The sequence below is a fragment of the Onthophagus taurus genome, chromosome 7 (assembly GCF_036711975.1).
Source record: "Onthophagus taurus isolate NC chromosome 7, IU_Otau_3.0, whole genome shotgun sequence".
NCBI classification, from domain to species: Eukaryota; Metazoa; Arthropoda; class Insecta; order Coleoptera; family Scarabaeidae; genus Onthophagus; species Onthophagus taurus.
The window spans coordinates 34,699,968-34,723,446 of record NC_091972.1 but is presented as its reverse complement, the minus strand read 5'-3'; the positions used below and the strand labels follow the sequence as shown (position 1 = coordinate 34,723,446).

The window sequence follows — 23,479 nt, the reverse complement described above, 5'->3', positions numbered from 1 at the left end:
TCACGAGGAACATAACGTAGTTTATACTATTAACCTAGTTACTATGCGTCAAATGTTGTAATACATTTTCCAAAGGTACTAAAACGTTAAAAAATAATGAAAATAATTTTTTTTTCAAAAATAATAAGCGACCGTGAAAATTTTTTCAAGTAAAACTTATGTGAAATTATGTTGTCTACCCAACTGAAGAAAAAAAAATTATAGATTTAAAAAAATAGCGAATTTAGTACTCACATCCGGTATACCCGGAAGTTCAAAGACAATGATTTCATGTAGTAATAATCCGTTTTAACAGCCTAATTATGCATTCCAAATGGTTTTCCTATATCACTAATAATAAACAAAAATATGGGGGTGAGCCGCTTTTGAGGGACACCCGGTATATTATATTCAAAATAATCGCCGAATATTAGCTCAAACTCAGCATATAGTAATACGGGTCCAATTGACTCGCGCGATAAGTAGCGATAGGCCGTTTTCTTGGTAGTCCTAGGGTTAAGTAAACTGACATATTACAATGACAACTTTGCTTTTGTTGAATGTTTGCTTTTGACTGACTATTAATAAATTTGCTGCAGAAAACTTTAAAGTGTTATAATTTCGTAAATAATTGAACTAGGACATATGGTCATTAACATTTTTTTTGGGTAATTGGATTAGCTATCATATGTCAAAGTTTGATGGTGAGTTAATAAATCACCCTGTATATAATCATACATATTATATGCAGCTATCAAAGAGAAAGGGAATCTTTAAGTAGATTTCTATCAACAGAGTATAACGCAGGAAGGTCACCTAGATATCGATCAAATATTATTGAAATATTAAACGAGAGTTTAAAGTGGGAACGATGGTCAAACACGTCACCAGTATCTTCTTTCTCCATGATCTGGAAAGTGTGGTTGTTAATACATATTATTCGTGGTCTTGTCGAACCTAGGTTGACTGTAGTATATTTGTAGTTGTCGTTGTCCCTTTCAACTCTTACAAAAGTTGTTCTCCACCTTGTTGATTACACTGATTCAACTTAGAACCAACTTAATCTCAATTTGCAGTGAAGACATAATTGAAACACTTTTTATTTTCAATTCTGACCTGATGATTCTAATCCAATATCTTTTTGTGTATGTTATGGCAACACAATGATTAATGAAATTATTATTGGGGCATCTCATCTGGGAATCTATGTGATTGTAGAAAGACATTTGTAACTGTAACAATTGTAGTTTTCTTAGACTATGTGTAGTAAAATGCTTAAAGTGTGGCGACCTCGGTTACACCGATCCGGATTTAAATAACCTGGCGTCGTGTTTATCGTGGTCGGTAGTTCGCACGTCGAAAGCGACGACGACGACCGTAGAGCGAGCGTCCGCTGACGTCATAGAGCGTCGGTCGGCGCTTGCTCCACAAGCGTGCCTTCTCCTCGGCCACCTACCAGGCATTGATTATTGTCCGCTTGCTACGACGAGTATATATCGGCGCGGCCACGGCAAAAATGCATAACCATCACTGTAAATAATTTCTATAGAAAATAATCAATTACAATCAAGTCGTTCAAGTAGTAAGTACTATGTGCAAAAGAGACGGTGGACGAAAGCGAAAGAAATATGACCCGGTGAAGTTCGGTTCGCGATGTGACCGTTAGAAGACGCTCCTACAATTGATCAAATTCGTACGCGAACTCTATTAAACATACACACATCACACTTTTTTTTTTGATTTTTTAACTCCCTGAAAAAGTTTAATTAGACGATGTGGGGGTCGTCGAAACGAATCTCGGTGGGGATGTCAAAGAAACGAGCAATGCACGAGAAAGACAAAAGGTGCGGGTTTTGTTGTTTTTAAAGATGGGCATCTGAGGACACACTTACCTGGGGATCTGCCGACGATGGGGAACTCTTGTAGTAGTGGACAGGCCCATAAGGACAAGGATAACATGTCGCAAAAGTCCGAAGAGTAAGTTAACACGTTGAAACTTATAAAATCTAAATGTTTTGAATAAAAATTTATGAAATCTTAATGAATCTTAGAATCAAAGTATTTCAATTTTTAATACGGAAGTGTGTTGTATAGAAAAATAGCATTTTCGTTGACGTCAGGTTGTATAAAATCCTTGAAAACCGATAAGGAAATTTAATTATGTAACAACAGGTGAATTATTATATCAATTGTTTCTGTTTCCGTTTCGAAATGAATATGAGGAAAGGAATTTAACCAGTAAATCGGTTAAATGGCAAAGGTTAAATGACGTGACTGCTTTGGATACAAGACTCGATTATCAAACGGAGATAATTTAAATTCCTAATTAGGTATGCAAGAAAAGCAGAAACTTATTTGGGAATTATAGTTTTGTTGTTAATCAGAAATAAGATTTATTTCTAACTTCAATCTCGATGTAGTGGTTGTATGTTATATTTTATACTGGTCACACCAAACATTTTAACAATCATATCACATATCTATCTGCTTGTTACACACGTTGTCATGTGGGCAAATGACGTTCTGGTTGACGTCAATTATCATAAAAATCCTGCGTGCTGATAACGAAATGCATTATTAAACTAATGACGTCCTAAAAATGACAAACTTAATTAGTGGTTATATCTTTAACAGTCGTCATCGATTAAAATATCTCAATTTATGAATACGATTTTGTGATGACGAATTTGGTTTAATAATAAATATTATCTTAGGGATATTTTTAAATATACCCTAATAGAAGAAAAATTTAATAAATATTAATTAAAAAAACGAATTTATTTTTAAGATTCAGCACGTAAGTTCTAAATCGTGAGGGTAGTTTGAAATTAGTGGCCATGTTTAAAGTTATAAATGATTATTAATCTTTAACTGTTTTTAAAACGAAACTGTTGTTATAAACATGAAGAATTTCATTAATAATACTGAAAGCGTGACGCGAACAGCGGTGATGAAACATAACAATTTAAAAGAAAGAGCATCCTGCGGGTTATTACATTACTATCTCTCTTTGATGAAACGTTCCAGGAACATTAGGTCCTAAAGGTCAGCGCATGTTTGGAAATACGATATCTCAAAAGAATAATTTTCAACATTTCATTATTCTGAATTAACATGTGCATCAAATCCGCAACTATCTTGTTTCGAGAGCCATTTAATTAAAAAGTGAACAAATAGAGCTTACAGAACTTTAGTATTAAATAAAATTTAAAAACATTTTAAATTGCCCAAAAATACATTTCATATATAAATTATTACCAGGTTAAATGTCTTGAAATCTCTAAATTCACAAATTGGTTAATTTCGACTTCAACGCCATTTATAACTCAAAAGATAATGTTGATGGATAAAAACTTGTATACTAAAAAACTTTCTAAATTATCTAAAAATATATTTTAAATATAATACTTTATTCCACCGTTGATTATTACCAGGTTACAATTTTTGAAATGTCAAAATTCGCAAATAACGATAGGAAAAAATATGAATCATCTCCAAAATAAAAGGGTGTAACAACAATAGACAAGACAATGCTTAAAAGTTGTGTCAGTAAAGTATCAGAGTCAAGCAGTTAAATAAAATATGCCGAAATTTACTATTTGCTGCATATGTCAATAATAGAATCAAAATCAAATCATTCACAAATGTATAGTTACAAAAACGAAATTTAAGATAGAATTAATAATGTGTTAAAGAAGAGTTGAGCTGTAAATTTATTTAAGTATTAATGGGGTTGAGATAATTAACTGTATTATGTAATGTGGAAGAGTCAGGGTTTATCACTTCTCAAAGAATAATTGCACGTACAGTAGAACGTCAGGAAGGAATCGTAATAAGTGCCGCTCGAGGCGTAACTGCAACTTTGGGAAATTGTTAAAAATTACTTCTGCTGTTCTAAGTCGGTAGTCGCAACTTTAAAAGCGCTTACATCAATTTTCAGTCGCAATAATCGTTCCACAATATAGGCTGTACGTCCAAAGTTCAGTGAAACAATGACAACAGGTGGAAATACTGAAAATATCCGTATACCGTTCGAAGAAATTGAAAATCTCTTAAATAACTTTGTAGCGAATTTTGAGTAAAGATCTTGACTTACATCATTACAAGATCAAATGAATTCAAGAACTGAAGCCTTTTGATCATTTGAAGCGCCAAAACTTTACAGATTTCTGCTAAAGTTTGAAAAAATCATGTATTTCTTCGAAAACTCATCTTCAGCGATAACAAACCCACATGTGCTTCAAGAGACCAGAGCATGCTGGAGATGTGATTAGACCATATTTTTCCGTCGATGAAAATGAACTTCATGTTACGGATAATGGAGATCGCCATCGTGCTATGTTGGAAGACTATTTTTGGCCAGAATTAGACCTAACAATCGAACTGTTGAAGAGGAAGTTCGGTAACCGTGTTATGGTCGAATGGCCACCTTGCTCAAGCTCAGGAACAGCATTAAACGCGAAATTGCTAACGTTCTATCCGATTTGTGTGAAAGAGTGGTGCAAAATTGTGTCCAACGAATCAAAAAACGTGAATATTTTACAAAACATCTTCAAAGTTTCTACCATTACATCCGATGCATGCTTTACATTAATAGGTCATGCATCGCTAAATCCATTTGAGATACGACAAGTTTTGCATACAAAGTTTTTTTAAGTGCTCCCCAAAGAAAAAAATCCAAGTTATATAGATAAGGAAAACGTGATGGCCAGAAAACGCCAAATTAATCGTTGACGAACTCGAATAATCTTGCGTCTTACATGTTTTGGCACAGGGTGAATTACACCTCGTTATATCTATTTTAAAAAGATAAGAATAAACCAGTCCAAACAATCACTGAGAATATATTAAGCAAATCCGTATTGTGTTGATGGGATATGCAAAATGCTGATGTACGCCTCATCCGTAAACAAAATATAAAATTAGAAATTAACGTATTGGCTACATTGGTTGATACGCCGACGTGTAAATCGCGCACGTACAGGAAAGATCTGTGATAAGTAGAACCTGTAATCTTTGGAAATGATATGCGAGGTATAGCAACAACAAGTAACACGTTACCTAATTATATCTAAGATACTTCGCAGAGATTTTTCCTTGCAGATAACATGTGCCGGAATTTGGCAGATGTCATCAACTTATCCCTTTTCTTATCGGAGATGGAATTATTTGCATAACATATACGTCTACACTTCGTTTCTTATAATAGAAAGAGCGCCATCAGATGATTCTCCCTAGGAAGTTACAAACGTTTTACACTACGTTGAGGTTACTGTTGATTGTTGTGCTCAATTGAAGCTTAATCAACAGCTCTTAATTTAGTGGGATAAAGGACGATAGAATACGATAGAAAAAACTAGTCCTGTTTTAAATTGAAGTCGTTCTCAATTCATGACATTTCTGCACAATTTCCAAAGATTAAACGACTTCAATGATTTAACTATAGCTTATTTACTTGTTGATTTTTGATATTCGGTGGGTAAATGATCGGGACGCCTCATCTCCAATTGGGCAGATAATCAGATTTCCTTCACAGTTCTGTCGATATATTTCTTATACCTCTGATACTCTTATAACTTTCCCATTGCATTTCTGGTCATGGGTTTCTATGCAATTGAGTATCGTATTGACGTTCCGGGTTTAAATGAATTCTGTAACCTTACAATTTCCAAGAATATGTGTTTGCGAACTTCTAAGTTGTTACTTTCAACTTATATAAACCATGAAAACTAACTTTTATTAATAATAGGTCTTGTTTGACTTACTTTTCTCCTTATATCTTACATGACACGTACGATATGTGTTACTTTAGATCGTTTATAGTATTTTTATTGACAGGGATAATATTCTCAATACATCAAGGTAAATAAAAACCTGTGTTTACCAACTCCTTGATTGAAACCTTCATTTTATATGAAACTACGGTTTTTATTAACTGCTCGAATCTGTCTAAATAAAAAATTGTTTTGTTGATCACCTTCTTGACCAAAAATTAACTAAAAGTTTTTATTCAAGTAATTAATTGACTTAATTTTGGTAGGATTAATACATTTATATATGTATAAAATGCTATGCTCGATTTCCTAGAGAAACAATTTTATAATAAATATATTTAAAAAAAAAAGTTCATCAAATACTTTTTTAACAATTCATTTTTATATTGCAATTTTACATAATTTCTATGAAATAACACTCTATATTATATTTTTTGTATATGTATTTATAAAATGCATTTCATTGTGGATTTGATTTTTATTGAATGCGATTTGCATAGAAAGAGTGTTGTTTGTCGTTAAACACGCCATTTCATATGTACATACGTGCATGTTGTACGTTGTCGGTGAACGAGTATGTTTTGGAGCACCTCCCTCACATGGAGTGCGTTTAAAAATAGAAACTATACGACGTATTATTTTTGGAGCAGCAATACGCGATTAAGCGGTGAGTATTTCCGAAATTCCACGGAGCATCTAGCCAAAATAAACTGGAATAATAATAATAATAGATTTACCTTATTAACTTTAAAATAATCAGGAAATAGAAAGCCAATGAATAAATTTATTTTATAATTAATTTATCCGGTCGAGAATAAAGTAAATATATATAGTAACAAATAATCAATATTTCAAGCTGAATCCGTAATAATATGAAGTATAACCGAGTAAATACAAATAAGTATTTTTGAATTATTTCTACATTGTTCATTAGTGTTTTTTTAAGGCAGCAGTATTGTATTCGAAAACCATTGTTTCCCTCGGTGAAACCCATTTGATGAGTATTTTTAAATGCTTACACAAACAATATTTAATTGAACCTGGCTAAAATGAACTACTACAAGTGTATATTGTTCAAATTGCTTGTTGGTAAAACAAAGATGTTTACAAGTTGTAATTGACTTTGTATAAGTAACTGTTGCTGATTTTACTATAATAGTCTTCTGGTTTTAGTTTTATATCTTATCACAAATCTATTTCTCTTACTTATTCTTCAATATATTCGCTATTTTTAAATTGATTGGGATAGCTCAGGGATGTAATATGAAGTAACAAATACTTGCAAACCAAAGAGGCATAAAATGGAAGGGTGGAAAACACCTTAACCAAAAGCTTCTCCCAACTACAGAAATGAAAACCGTTTCAGCAATTGCTGGCTACTCTGCTAAACCACATAAGAAGTGAAGACATCAAGAAAAAATGTTAGGTGTAAGATAGGAGTGGGGCAGATGGACAGAATGTACAGACAACACAGGAGAATACCAGAATAGTTTGCCGAAAATCGCCAAACAAGGAAAGCTACATGGGAGCAGACCTCCTGGGCGTACCCGAAGAGGTGGTACGAAAGCTGGAGTTCAGCATCCCAGTCATACTATAAATACCATGAATGAATTATGCGGCTAAAACATTTCAACCCAGCCTATTATCCTTGAACCAATAAGACTTCATCTGACTGGTTGCCTTCTTCGATATCTCACTCAACGTTTATGCTAAATTATGTTTTATAGATGATAATCACTTGGATATAATTTTTGTTGATTATGATGCAGATCTGTACTTTGTCCTTCGATATACAAAATTATTGAAGATGAATAATCTATAGTTAGTCTTCCAAAAAAATATGCAAGAAAACTAAAAGAATATTAAAAAAACATGCCGAAGTAATTACAAAAAGGAGCAGTTTAATTCGCACCACGTAACCTTGACATTGAGATTTCAGGAGGAAGTTCGTCAATTAGTTAATAGAAGTCAAGGCCAATTGTATTTATTGACCCTCACTTGACCTTGAATTTAAGATCTTTCCAAGGACGGATACCCAATGACCGTGACTTCGACTTTATAAAACAAGTAGTATTTCGTACTTAAATTTTATCATTTAAGAAACCAAAGGCAGACTTGTTAGTAGTGTGATTCTCTAAATATGAAATTATCTCTTTGTGATATGCTTGAAGAAAGATATACGATTCAAACTGACTTTGAATCCCATCAACAAGAAACTGACTGTATATGTCACAAATATATGTACTTGTAAATCTACTGACAAAATCAATGCCAAAGAATATCAATAATTTACCGTTAAATAAAAAATAATACGAAAATGTACTTCATGATATGATATCATAATTATAAGATAATTTTATTGAAATTTCCAAGAAAAATTTGCCAAATATCTAAATCAGAAATAATACTAAATTTTGAAAAAATCATATCGACTATATTTTTTAGAATCATGATATCATGCCTGTTAAATTATGGCTTAAAGATTCTAATTTACGATATGATGTAAATACTGTAAGATATTATTGAAATTTGCAGAAAAACATTATTAAAGGAGGCATTGCCAAATTTATAAATCAAAAATAATACTAAATTCTTAAAAAATCATATCAATCGTGTTTTTAAGAATCATGATATGATAAGTCTGTTCAATTGTAGCTTAAAGAATGCAGTTTCTCATTTGACATAAAAATTGTAAGGTAATATTATTGAAATTTCCAGGAAAAAATTATTAACGGAGAAATTATCAAATTAACAAATCAAAAATAATACGAAATTTTGAAAAATCAAGAATCATGATAAGATTTGTATGTTAAATGGAAAATTACAGCTGCATGTTCGTATTTTATGAGTATATAATTCCCCCATTAATAACATACACTAGTTACAGTTTGGAGTAATACCTTAACAACAAATATGAAAACACTAGAACCGTTGTACATACTTCGAAGTTGTTTCTGAAGGAGGTTCCAACATGACATCCGAAACGTTAAACACTTTTTCAAAAGACGCACAGCTTATCCCAAAAGATTCTAGTTCTAGGTCTAGTGTTAGTCCTAGTTTTAGTTAGAAATTAGAAGAGAACTTAATATGGAATCGATGACAAATATTATACATCGAGATATGTTAAACTAACAAGATGTAAATATTAAAACGAGCTATATAACATGCATTTAATTTGTTATGTTAGTTTGTTTTGATTAAATAACGGGAAAATATATCTCATTTCCAGAGTAAATATTGTCTGTAAGGAGTATCGGTTATCCGGTTATCGCACATTATTCTATACACTTCTGCAAGGAAACGATGAAGCTGCACAGAAATCATTCGAGCGCATCCTGCTGTCTGAATAGGAAATTTCCTCGAAAACCTTGAGATCTTCCGATTGATCGGAATTCTTGAAAGGTTTCCAGGATATTACATTTCCTTCTAACAAAATTACATTCGACATAGATATTCATATTATTTAGTCATGGCTCTTAAGTTCGCTATGTTTTAAACACATTTTAGAACCAAACTTAATCAAAAATTTTCGTGTACTGATTTATAGATACCACGTAAAATATTATCTTGGTGGCAATATTGCACACGTCGTGAGGGGGACATGTTTGTACTGCATTTGATAATATTCGGTATAAATACGTGGAGCGTCACATTTAATGCCATATGGCATGCTCCGAAACACTGTTACCTACGCTTATAACTCCGGTGTTACAACGCCCGTCGTAATTAATGTGCTGTAGGCGTATATACGTTGGTCTTCAATTGGTAATACACGGACCATCATAAACACATGAACATGTGCTGTTTCGAGTGATCAATGAGATGATAAAATTAACATACATTTACATGCATGATTAAAATAGCAAATCTAATACAGGTTTAATGGATGTGCATTACCAATTGAAGATTTATGCTAGGAAACCAATCATTTATATGCAGAAATATAATTTATTAGAAAGGAACATTAATGAAACGATCAAACGATAATCTCATTATCTACATATTACGAATTTTCAAAATTGTTTTCAACACATCACATTTCATTGCAATATATAAAGGTTGGTCTTTCTTATAATATTTGAAGGGTTGATTTTAAAACTGTATTCTAATGTTACACTTCTTTGATATGGGCGACACCGTTTTATTAACAATCATATCTAACCGTGTACATGTTGTTTTTTTTAGACATTTTACTGCTTCTGTCACGAGTCTAAACAGAATCTTCATATCGTCCGATAAAAATAATGTTATTTTCTTTCAAGACATTCTTTTCATGTCATTCCGATGTCGAATCATTTTCAGACAATATAACAAAAGCAAAAGACATAGCTATAGGATGATGCACAATTCCTGGTTGTCAACACAACTTCTAAGAAAGTAATGATGTAATATTACATCTGGGGCATACAGAAAATCAATAAGAACAGTTATCTGGACACTTGTCCATTCCGAAAAAAAATTGAATAATTTCGATGGACTTCTCAACATTCTCGAGGATGTTTTGAGGTTTCCAAATGTATTCAGCCATTTAGTAACATTCGAACAATAGAATATTCGAGCATTAGAAAATAAACAAAACGCGTTATGTTTAATTATTAAAATCCCAAAAATTAAAAAATATTTTGAAAATACATTTCTTTCATTCGAAAGCTTATGATTTGTATTACAAATGCTGACAATTTCATAATTATTTAGTGAAATCTCGATCTGCTATGATTTTTTGAATTTGTTTGAAAATAACTGAATATCACAAAAATAATGAGAATATAATTCCGTATTAAGATTAACAATTAATATCTCAAAAACTAAAAGTATTTTAAGAATTCGAAAATTTCACCAGCACTTATTAAAACAACGATTTATTACGATTTTTTGAAATTGGTTGAAAATAATTGTTTATCCAGAAAAATGAGAAAATGCCTTATAATGATTAGAAATTAATATCTTAACAACTAAAACATATTTTGAACATTTGTTTCTTTAACTTAAAAGCATGTATTTTGTATTGCAAATGAGGACAATTTCGTAATGATTTATTGAAATCCCGATTTATTATGATTTTTTGAAAACGATTGAAAGACATTGATCGACAAGGTTTTTGCCACAAGGATTCTGATACGAATTATTATTTTACTACATAACCTCATTACAAAACTAAAGTTATTTTATTTGTGTGTGTTAATTTGTGAATTTAGCAACGTTGTTAGTTTCTCAAAATGCGATGGAAGTATATCAATCTTTCTAATAGACATGCGTAAAGAATCTTACGGATTGGGCAAAAGGAATGCGATATATGATTTTCGGAAAACCCATGATTTGGACAGAGCTGTAGACCACGTATCTGATTGCTAGTTTTGCCTGATTAAAAAATAGTACGTTCTGCATTACGACCACTCCCTCATAGACAAATGACGCTGTAAGTAATGCCATCGATTTACCTTCATGTAGTGCAATTGCAAATGAAATTCATGATCCTCATTTACTAACTCAAGTTGATATTAACTATCTCGTCAGCGACTTAAAGTTGTAAAAAAAGCAGTCTGAACTATTAGGATCTAGATTGAAAGAATGGAATTTATTTCATCCAGTCGTTTTCGTAACCGTGTCAAAGAATTAAAAAATTCTGAATGAACTTGATAGATATTAAATTTGAACCACAACATTGGCGTTTGTTTATGGACTCGTCAAAAACCAATTTAAAAACTGTACTGTTGCATAATGGAAATAGATTTCCCTCTGTTCCGGTAGCACATACTTTTGGTATAAAAGAAACGCACGGAAATATGAAATTGGTGCTAGAAAAAATTCAACATAATACATTTTCATTTAAACTACGTAATGACTCAAAAATCATTTCTTTACTTCTACGATTGCAGCTGAGTCACTCAAAATACACTTTCTACATCCCCATCTCAACTCCTTTCCCGAGACAAAGGGTTGCAAAAAAGTTCATGTGATAAATTAAAAGTTCATTTTTGTTCTGTCAGTGTAATTGAGCATCTCCAAAAATGAGAAAATGCCTTATGCTTAAAAATTAATATCTCAAAACTAAAAGATATTTTGAAAATTCGTTATATTTATTGGAAAGCTTATAATTTGTATTGCAAATACTGATAATTTGATAAGAATTTATTAAAACTACGATTATTATGATTTTTTTATGTTGATTGCAAATAATTGTTTTTCCTGAGAAATGAGAAAATGTCTTTTACGTTTAGAATTTTTACGAATTTTTTAGCTGAAAAGAAATTATTTTACAAGAGTTATGTTTTTATATATTTTTCAATCGTATTTGAAATAGCTTTCAAATATCTTTCAAATAGAAACAATACTTTATTTAATAAATTAATTACTAATTAAACGATTTTTAATGGCATTAAAAAATATGTTGCTGCTTCGTTCACACGATAGCTCCTCTTCCAGTGTTATGAAAGGGATGGATTGGTATAATCCGCTTAAATTTATATTAATATGAATTGCAGTTCCGGGTACAGAGAATCTACTTATGGACAAAATAAGCCTAAATCGGTCCATTAGGATTTAGTGTAATCATGTGAACCATTTCATCAAATGTGAACATCAAATAGAAGTACTAGTATTAAGGGGATTTATCCCCTTAATAAATAAAAAAAAAATTGAAATAATTAAAATTAAAATTAAAATCGTGATTTACCTTTAGTCAGCAACTCCAGGGCCGTATAATATCTTCATCATAGAAAACCTGGTCTTGTACATCTAATTTATTTTTTCTCTGTTTTCGCCAGTTTAGCGGCACCTGATTCTCACTGTTCGGCAAGTTCCAGCCTTTTCGGATTTCTGGCTTACACGTATGCAAAAATATCGGTACCAAAAGTAATACCCATACTTTGCATCATTGTTAACACCGGTGTGTAATCTTCATTAAAAATTCTTGAATTCTTCATTAAATCTTATAATTGGTATAACATTTGCTGAGAATTTCATAATGATTTGGTGAAAACTTGTCTCCTGTATCAATTAAAGAATGTAATTTATTGTAGTGATCAAAAAGAAATAAACGTGAGTTATTATTTTGTGAATTATTGTTATTAAATTTTCAATTATAAAATGTTGAAACCTTTATGTGTTTTTTGAGAATTTGGTGTTTAAATTTTGGTTATTAAAATTTTAATAAGAGCCGCACCAAGGACCTTGACATTTCAACGCTTTATCTTTGAATCTGTAGTGGTAATAACAAAGTGAAGAAGAAGAAGATTGATCTTCATTTGTACGATTTCTAGAGTTAGAACGCGATCTATATCTTTGTTGACAATTTTGACAACTAATATGTGGTCCACAATGTGGTCTATCATTGTTTCTATCTTTAATTTGTATTTGAATGTTGGTAATTTGGGTTTCTATAATTGCTTGTTTTTGAGAAATATTTGTAATCAGTGATTGACAAGAAATGTTTAGATCACTAATTGCTTTTATCAAAGATAAATTATTTTGTTGATTCAATTGACCTGTCGAAACATCCGAATTTTGATTAATGTTGGAAATATTATTATGAGCAGCAAGTTAATGGAAGGAATCCCAGTCTTTATCTGCAATTTGTAAAAGATCATCAATATTTTCTTTTCCGGATGCAAGAAGTGCTACAGAGATGGAATCTGGCAACCTGCGCTTCCACAATTTTAACAGGAGATCATGACTAACCATCTGTGTTCCGCCAACGGTTCAACGACAACAGTTCATCAGGTTTTTTTTTCTTCACTGAATGATAGTCGAGAAATTAAAGCAGTTTTAATTGTATTATACATATCTTTATCAGGAGGTGAAGGCATAATGTCAAAAATATTAGAAACGATAGCTTTGTTTGGTATATTGCACTAACGTACACCAGTGCACACTTTTTCTTAAAAATAGTGTTTGGTAGACTGGTGCAAACAAATGTAGATAGTGCCGCCGCGTTTGGTAAGCGATTGAGTTTTAAAAGTACAGACACTTTTCACACCGACTCGCCGGCAAGTGTAGGAAGTGTAGTGTAAGTCGACATAACCTTTAAGACGTATTTAGTTTTTTGAAAGTGTCAAAGTTAGATTTATTTAAAATAAAATAAAATATTGTAATTCTGTTACTTCAAAACGACTGGATAAACTTTCAAATGTTAGCGTTCTTTTATGTGTGGTGCGGTTTTTGTACGATAGATGGCGTGGGGAGGTTCTTGTGGTGTGTATATTTAAAAACTGGCACATATGTAGTCATAAGGTTTAGAGTAGAGTAGTTTAAAAAACCGTTGGATTAAGTGTAACCGTTGGATAATAAAGAGTTGTTTAGCCATTCAGAGGAGTGTGTTTAAATAGTTAACATATCAGAAGTGGGATAGGGATAAGTTCTACTGTGAAGTGTACAAAAGTCTGGATCTACTGTGAAGTGCCCAAAAGTCTGGACCTACTGTGAAGTGCCCAAAAAATCTGGACCTACTGTGAAGTGCCCAAAAGTCTGGATCTACTGTGAAGTGCCCAAAAGTCTGGACCTACTGTGAAGTGAAGTGCACAAAAGTCTGGACCTACTGTGAAGTTAAGTGCACAAAAGTCTGGACCTACTGTGAAGTTAAGTGCACAAAAGTCTGGATCTACTGTGAAGTGCCCAAAAGTCTGGACCTACTGTGAAGTGAAGTGCCCAAACGTCTGGATCTACCGTGAAGTGATTTTCGCTGGACAGATTCCACGTCTAAGATTATACTGGACTTATGAGTGATCCACATAGTGAGTTGCCGTCAAACAACACCGAACCGAATAAAGCAGAAACAGGGGGCTTTTGTTTCAATTTAAACGAAGCAGGAACATCGACCATGGCGGAAAATTCAACTGGAATAGACGGCGGAAATATGCAGAACGTGTTGATCGCACTGACCGAATGTTTGCGAGAAATGCGAGCCGAGACTAATACCAGAAAAGCCGAACTTGCAAGTAGTAAACCAGAGCAATTCCAAATAATGCCTGACTTAAACAAAACCATTTCAACGTTCGATGGAGATGTTGATTTGTTGTGCGCCGCAGAATGGATACAAGGTATCGAAAATAGTGCTTCGATGTATAAGTGGCCGGAATGTATTAAAATCGAAACGGCGAGAAACCATCTCGTAGGACCTGCACGCGATTGGTATAACGCACGAAGCAGCGATATCCGAAATTGGGATGACTTCAGGGTAAAATTTGAGAAAACGTTCATCGAAACTACTAGTACGGGAGAAAAATGGGACCGTATGCGAAAACGAATTCAAAAACAAAACGAGTCCGTGATGTCGTATTATCATGATAAATATAAATTATGCAGAGCATTACAATTAAACAATAACGAGATAAAAGAGGAGATCTTACGAGGTCTTTATTCGAGAGTGATTGCCGGTAATTTATGCGTTAAGTCTTACGGCGATTTAGATGAATTGTACCAGGATATCGTAAATAGTGAACGATTAATTGAAAAGAGAAAGGAAGTTCACGAAAAAAGAGAATCAACCACAGGAAATAAAAATACAAAATCACAAGGTACAATGTTGCGGAAAAGCGTAGGGGAAAACGAAGGTGAGCAAGATCAACGTAGAAACAAGTCAGAAGGTATAAAATGTTTCCGATGTGGAGGGTTGGGACATATGGCATCACAATGTCTAAAACGAGAAGCAGTATGCTTTTTGTGCAACAAACCAGGGCATCAACGTAAAGATTGCAGATGGAGAAAAGAAGATAGTGATAGAAGGGATGTTCGTGTAATAGAAGATACAACAACGACATACAATAGCGGTATTGAAAAGTACTTTAAGCGAATCCTATTGAACGAGAAAAAGTATGTGGCCTTAGTCGATCCAGGGAGCGCCGTTTGTACAATTCAAGCTCACTTGGTTGATGAGAAAAATCGGCAGAAAACAAATATTGAGCTTACGGGATTCGGAGAGGGAAAACCAGTAAAGTGCAGCGAGAAGATAATCGCACGGGTAATGGTGGACGAAGTGTTCGTAAATAACGTGGACATTTTTGTGGTTCCAGAGAACGCTCAATCCGTGCCGGTGATAATTGGTCGATCTTTTACGGAAGCTCCGGAGTTAGCTTACGCTCGAATTAAAGACAGTCTCGTGTTTGGTTGGGATGATTCGTTGCCGTTTAGTGAAATCAGCGAACTTGATCGATCGCGACGCGAATGTGTGGTGGCTGCTGAGGACGTTATTGTGTCTAACAATTCAATGCAGCTAATCAAAGCAAAGGTAGCGAACATTGATGTACTTGTACCAATGAAAAACAAAAGTGAGAATCCGAAACAATTTATGAAGGACGACGTGGTTGGGATTGTGCGTGATATAAACACTATTTCGGAACAAATACCGTCGAAGGAACCCATAACAGTGGATATGCTCCGGGTAGACAGTGAAACAAAGGACGAAGTGATTGACAAATTGGTGGATTTGTGCAACGAATATCGTGACTGTTTTGCGTTGAATGTGTCGGAACTAGGATGCACAAATGCGATTACTGTGGATATTGACGATTCGGGGGTGCCGGTAAGATCGAAACCATATCGCGCAAACATTGACGAGAGGAAAACTATCGCAGATATTGTAAATGAATGGAAAATAAATGGAATCGTGACGGAGACCGATTCTCCTTACGCGAGTCCGGTCTTATTAGTTAAAAAGAAAACGGGTGAACCGCGTCTAGTGGTGGATTATCGGAGGTTGAACCAACAGACGATAAAGAAAAACTTTCCGATAGCCAGTTTGGACGAACATTTAGAAAATTTACAGAATGCCAAATTATTTACGACGTTGGATCTGGCACAGGGCTATCTGCAACTACCCCTTAGTGAAGCAGCAAAACCGAAAACTGCGTTTATCACACCGGATTGTACTGGTCAGTTCGAACGAATGATATTTGGTTTGACGAACGGACCGTACGAGTTTTCCCGATTGATGAATAAAGTGTTGGGACCGCTGCGAAATCGAGTGGCGATGTCGTACTTAGACGACATAATCATACCTGCGTACGATTGGGAACAGATGTTTGAGAGATTGAAATTAGTGTTTGATAAACTTCGGGGAGCGGGGTTAACGTTGAAAATATCGAAATGTGAATTTGGTAGGAAAAGAGTGGAGTATTTGGGATTCATCCTGTCCAGTGAGGGATTACGACCTAGTGAAAACAAAGTAAAGGCGGTAAAGGAATTTCCTCGTCCCATCAGTGTACACGATGTCCGTAGGTTTCTGGGGCTTACGTCGTTCTTCCGTCGTTTTGTGAACAATTATTCAGTGAGAGCAAGACCGCTGAGTGATTTGACAAAGAAAAGTACTGTTTTTCAGTGGAATGATGAACAGGAGAAGTCATTTTGTGATTTGAAACAGGCGTTAATTAGTGAACCAGTCCTAAAGCTGTACAGAGTAAATGCAAATCGAACAGAATTACACACCGACGCCAGTGCACTTGGTCTGGCTGGAGTTCTTCTTCAAGAGCAAGAGGACGGAAAGCTACATCCGATCTATTACGTAAGCCGTAAGACCTCTGAAGTGGAGCAAAAATACCATTCTACTAAATTGGAGTTAATGGCGGTGGTGGTTTGCGTGGATAGATTGCGTAATCTATTGATTGGTATTCCTTTTACGGTGTTTACCGATTGCCAAGCGATTGTATACCTTAACGTGAAAAAGAGTCAAGATCCACAAATTGCCCGTTGGTTTGGGTTGCTTCAGGAGTACGACCTTGAGCTCAAATATCGACCTGGTGAAAGAATGTCGCATGTGGACGCACTCTCAAGGGCGCCGGTTGAAAAAGCATCAGAAACACTGATAGATATTTATGATAGACTGGACGTACTTAATGTTTTGAGTCGAGAAGATTATGTTTTATTGATACAATACAGTGATCCGAAACTGAAAAGAATAATTGAACTTCTTAAAAAGCCTAAACGTATACGACAAGAAGAAGAAGAAGTAAAATTGTATGAGATTGATAACTCTAGATTAGTACGAAACGTGAAGGTGGGAAAAATAGAGAGAAAACTCTACGTTGTACCGAAAAGTGTCCGGAAAAGTATTGTGGTACAACACCATGATGGACAAGGACATTTCGGAGTGGATAGAACGATGGCGAGCATTCAAAAGTATTATTGGTTTGGAGGCATGAGATCATACGTGAAACGTCATATTCGAGCTTGTGTTGAATGTTTGTTATCAAAGATTCCAAGTGGGAAGAAACCGGGAGAACTACATCCAATACCTGTATCTCAGCGTCCGTTTGGACGCATTCACATTGATCACCTAGGACCATTAATTCGTAGCAAGAAGGGAAATGTACACATACTGGTGGTCGTGGACGCGTTGACTAAGTTTGTTAAGTTGTATGCGGTTCGTGATACAAAGACTGTTTCGACAATTCGTGTATTGAAAAAGTTCATTGATCAATTCGGGATTCCAGATCAAATTATCTGTGACCGGGGAACAAGTTTTACATCGGACAATTTTCGGAAATTCATGACGGAGTGTGGTATTAAACAAACGCTAAATTCGTCTCAATGGCCAAGTGCGAACGGTCAAGTGGAACGAGTAAACCGAACATTAATTCCGTGTTTAATGACTGAAAAAGAAGAAGAGGACCGATGGGATACGAATCTAATTCAAATAGAGCAGAATTTAAATCTTGCGGTAAACAAAACCACTGGTAAGACGCCGTACGAAGTACTTTACGGGTATTTGCCAAAATTTGGATCCGCTAAATTAAAAACATTAGCTAAAGACGCGCAGAACGAGTGGATACCATCTGAAACTGTACAACGTGAAGTGCGCGATGTGATCGAAAAAGAACAAATTCGATATAAAGAACGATATGACCGAAAAAGATATTCAGGTTTAAAATTTAACGTTGGTGACATAGTATTTATGAAGCGTGTCGCGAAGCCGGGAGATGGCGAACCGACAAAGCTACAAGATAAGTACCGAGGGCCGTTAGAAGTGATCGCCGTACTGCCAAGCGACACATATCGAGTGGCAACCTTGGACGTAGAAGACCAGCGAAAGTTTGCCACAACTGCCCATGTATCGCAATTAAAAATATACCAAAATCATGAGGAGTCGGATGATGAAACCGAGGAAGAATCACCCTCAGATGAGAGTGAGAAGGAGCAAGACGATCCGCCTTGTCGCAGTGCTTCAAAGATAGAAATCGGAGAGGAATCTACAACTCGACGAATACGAAGAAAACCCACATATTTAAATGATTATGAAGTATAACATCGCGCGGGTGCGCGATTAACATCAGGGTGGCCGAGTGTTAGCGTTCTTTTATGTGTGGTGCGGTTTTTGTACGATAGATGGCGTGGGGAGGTTCTTGTGGTGTGTATATTTAAAAACTGGCACATATGTAGTCATAAGGTTTAGAGTAGAGTAGTTTAAAAAAACGTTGGATTAAGTGTAACCGTTGGATAATAAAGAGTTGTTTAGCCATTCAGAGGAGTGTGTTTAAATAGTTAACATAAACAACTCCCTAGATATTCTAAAATGCTTTTTAAACTGTACATCAGAATATTTGGGAACTACATCCTCAAAGTATTTATCGATGCAAGTTCTTTTATCTTTTTTACTTAAAAGTAAAAATACATTTTCTTCATCATCGCTGTCCAATTCTTCAAAAATCATATCATTGTCTTCACTTTCGGTGTCAGACTCTAATAGGGTCACTACAGGCAACATTTCCTTTTTTGATTTATTCATCTTGAATCTTTGATCAATAATAAATTATTCAACTTCCTACAGAAATAATAAAGATTACATAACCTATAACTGTCATAATAATACGGTTTACCAAACACCTAAAATTGTTACACTTATGCACTTTGAAAATGTGTTGAAAACTGAGAGTTGTCAACTGCACTACACTTGCTACACTAGGAGTATTTATAGCAAGTGTACCAAACACAGCTGATATCAAAGGGCAAATTTGCAACCACCAAATGATACTTGGACTTATCATTTGTTATTCGAGAAATACAAAATTGGGATTCAATTTGAGTGAACCAAATTTCAGGTTTTGATGCCCAAAAGGGTGGCAATTTAATTGAATTCAAATGTGCCATATTATCGTTAGAATTTGAAGATGAATCGCCATTTTGATTAGAATTTTCTATCATATTGACGTTGATTTATTAAATTTATTAAAAGAAAATAATTTTGAAATTTAATTTGCGAATTTGTTACTTTTGGGAAGGAAAATACTTGTAACGCACTTACCGATTCCACTGTCAATTAAAAGAAATTGAAATATGGCAGGGAATATGTGCAACGCCACATTATAATTTTTGAAATCATTGAACATATGTTTATACATCTGGATTGAGTGTTTTAACGTTTAACAATCCTAAGAGGACAGACAGGAAGTAAAATTTCTGTCTACAGTGCCATGAAGAACCACATTATTGTTTAGAATGTTTAAATATGTCCCACTTGTATATGGAAAATTGGGTGTTGATATTAAAATACAATAATTACAGCCTTTTTTGGCTCGTCGTTACAAAGTCGACAATTTTGATCCTCAGCTTGTCCAATATGGAAGAGGTGGTATTTTGGGGGCGTATGGCCGATCAGGAATAGAACGTCTTTGATTTTGCTTTGCGACGGAGTTATCTTATTCTTCGCCTGTCTGTGACCTGGAAGTTCTTTCTAGCGTAAGGCTACCTTTAAGACCTCTCAACTATTGATTACTTGTTTTAAATGGCTTTTCTGTAGTCCACAACAGGGTTGAGGTTCAATAAAGGGCTCCGCTTGCCGTCTATTGAATGCATTTTGTTGTGATCTGGAGCCCACCATACAATGATATCATTACCCCTAACGAGTTCTTTCAGGTTGCCAGTACATTCTCTGATCAGTGCGGATTCACACGTCCGTTTCACTGTCCGTGAAAATATTTATTGATGCACCTTTCTGTCCCTTTTCTAGGTTCAAGACAGTGCAGAAGTTTATAGCAAGAACTTCAGCATGAAAAATCGTTATATCCGAGCTGAGGAGCAATTTAATGCGGCAATTTGATTCACTAATGCCCAGACTCACTCTGGATCCAACTGTCTTTAAAGTATCGGTGTACCAGGCTCACCGTTTTTAGTTGAGGCTCAACCTTTGTTCAATTATCTCTGCTTCTAAATATGACTTTATACAGCTTGTCAAAATTATATTCAGTCGATATGTGGTCCGTTTTAATTTCAATCAAGTAGTTTAGATATGAGTCTTTGAGGATTTTGAGGTATCCTGTGAGGTAACCCTGCATAAACTCGAATGAAGAACAAATTTTCAATGATAAGGCACTTAGAGCTGCCTTCTTTTGTATATATAAATGAAGTGATGTGAGACCGAGTAGGGCTTCATATCCTTTATATAAACAAATAATAATAATAAATTTATATATTAAAGGAATTGAAAATTTAATTTTATCTGTTCAATTTATAATATTTTAATTTTTTTCTAGATCGGAAGGTTATCATGTTCGTACATCCCTTCCATCGGAAAAACAACAAGTCCTGTTAAATCACGTAACAACTCATCCCGGGGTGATTTTGGAGCCATCCACAGCAGGTCACACACCCCTTCAATCGATGACGGGTGCAATGGATGTCCCTCCAACGGATAAAAAAGCGAACATGTCGAAAATGTTAAAAACAGTGGCCACTTCGAGCATCTCGGATTCAATGTCGTTGAGTTCTCCACCCGGAGCTCACAGTCCAAAGGATTTTGATAAAGTTATAGCCGGAACCGTTCCGAGCGAAGTGGCCAATTTAAGTGAGCAATTACAAAATTTGATTATGGGCAGGGTGGCGCAATCGAAAACCGCCGCTCGCACTAGAAAAATTGTTATCTACGTTTGTGCTGCAGATTCTCAAGGTTTCTCATTAATAAAAAATGTATTTTTAAATACAAAAAAAATATTTTTATAGATTGCTGTGTGGAAAAAGGGGCTTTACACAACGTGGTTTATCCGGAACTACGAGAACTGTGCAGGTCGAAGGGTTACGAGCTTCATATAGTGGATTTACACTGGAAGACTTTGTTAGAGAAACAACAAGATCATGAATTTCCCGAGTTGTGTATAGGAGAATTAGCACGTAAGTTAGAAAGCGTAATTTTGTAATAATAAATTTGCAAATTCCAACCCAATGAGTTATCCTAATTTATTTTACTAAAAACTGAACGCGTTGCCAAAAGGACTTTGATGTAAAGTGTCATCACTAACTATGAATCGTGTTTTCTAGAAACCGCAATATTCTAGAAGTTACTAATCAAAAAAGTCAAACCCAACTGGTTTTCAAGAGATTTCGTCGTCACCGGAGCTATTTACAAAATGATATATTACTTCGATTCTATAGACCGTAAAGTTACATTGACCAACAAGTGCGCGACATGGCAATGTTCCAACTAGAGTCAATTTATAAAATTTTCAATTTATTTTTGTTTACACCTGGATCGAAATCTATAATACTTTAAATATTAATATATTTTCAGGTCAAATGGAAATTGCATACATCATTCCGGTATTATTTCTTAACAATTCTTTAGGAACTCCTTTGTTACCGATAACGATAGAAAGCGCCGATTTTCAAATGGCAATGGATAGCGCCGGCAGCCAATCCGCCCAAACATTACTTAGTAAATGGTAATATTCAAAACTTCCCTTATATTTTACTAATTTATCGTTTTAATGTTTAGGTATCATCTCGATAGCGCAGCACAACCACCGTGTTACAGACTTCAGCCGATTTCATCTCATATACCGGGATTTAAAGAAACATCCGAGGATCAAGAGCGAGGGTTAGAAGAGTGGCGAATAGAAATCGATAAAATGCTGGAAGTTTTAGTTAACGTTTTTTCTCAAGAATTAAGAGATACTTATCTTACAACGGTCGTTGAACAAGTAATTATAAACTAATTTTTGTTTTAAATATTTGAAAATATTCTCTTTTAGGAAGTACATAATACCGTATTTATGAGTCAAGAATTAGCCAAACGGTGCGTTTGGATAAACAGGGTGTATACTCCCGGTGAGAAAACCCCGGAAAATCTAAGCCCTGGTGAAACTGAATTGCACCGAAGGCTAAATACTTTACAAAGAGACTTAAGAGTAATTAATTATTTAATCGTATTATTATTGAGTCGTTTTAATTATATTTTTTTTAGAATCAATTAGCTGAAAAGCACATAGTACGCATTCCAGTTAAGTTCGTTGAGGGTGGACTGAATACGGATATTCCCGAACACGAACAGTATATTAGCCAGATAATTTATCACCTTAAAAAGCACTTAACCGAAATGGTTAATGCTATAATTGAGGAACATCAATCGAAAACCGTACTTAAACCTTGTTACGGTATTGAAGCTGCGTTATTTGAAGAGTTAAATCAGCAAACTGGATTTTGTCAAAAAGCCGCACAATGTAGTGTTAACAGGGAAAAAACCATTGCTGAAATTAAAAGGTTTCGTAATTTTTAATTTCTTCCAAACTAAACGATATTATGGGGTGTTTTAAAACTAATATTCCAAAATTCGACTTATTAAACCAACACTAATTAGCATTGTTATTCAAGCACTTTTCGTGTAACAAGCGATTGAACGTTCCTTTTTAAAACATCGAATTTTTAATTTCCATTACACAAAGTTTTGTAGGGCTGCACTTTGTTTGTCGCATAACGGAATTGGATTATTAAAGTCTTTTAATGAGGTTACTAACTTCATTAAAGCTCCC

General features: G+C 34.5%; 1 protein-coding gene across 1 annotated transcript in view; it reads left to right on the top strand.

Annotated features, from left to right (window-relative positions):
• Positions 1 to 1,360: 1,360 nt before the first annotated feature.
• Positions 1,361 to 23,479, top strand: part of LOC111414601 (NACHT and WD repeat domain-containing protein 2) — a 40,051-nt gene continuing 17,932 nt past the window's right edge. The window contains exons 1-7 of the mRNA XM_023045993.2: positions 1,361 to 1,956; positions 21,212 to 21,624; positions 21,678 to 21,845; positions 22,243 to 22,393; positions 22,447 to 22,651; positions 22,703 to 22,858; positions 22,915 to 23,210. Of these exons, the coding sequence (XP_022901761.2) occupies positions 1,889 to 1,956; positions 21,212 to 21,624; positions 21,678 to 21,845; positions 22,243 to 22,393; positions 22,447 to 22,651; positions 22,703 to 22,858; positions 22,915 to 23,210 (1,457 nt within the window). The 5' untranslated portion in view covers positions 1,361 to 1,888. The remainder of the gene's footprint in view (positions 1,957 to 21,211; positions 21,625 to 21,677; positions 21,846 to 22,242; positions 22,394 to 22,446; positions 22,652 to 22,702; positions 22,859 to 22,914; positions 23,211 to 23,479) is intronic.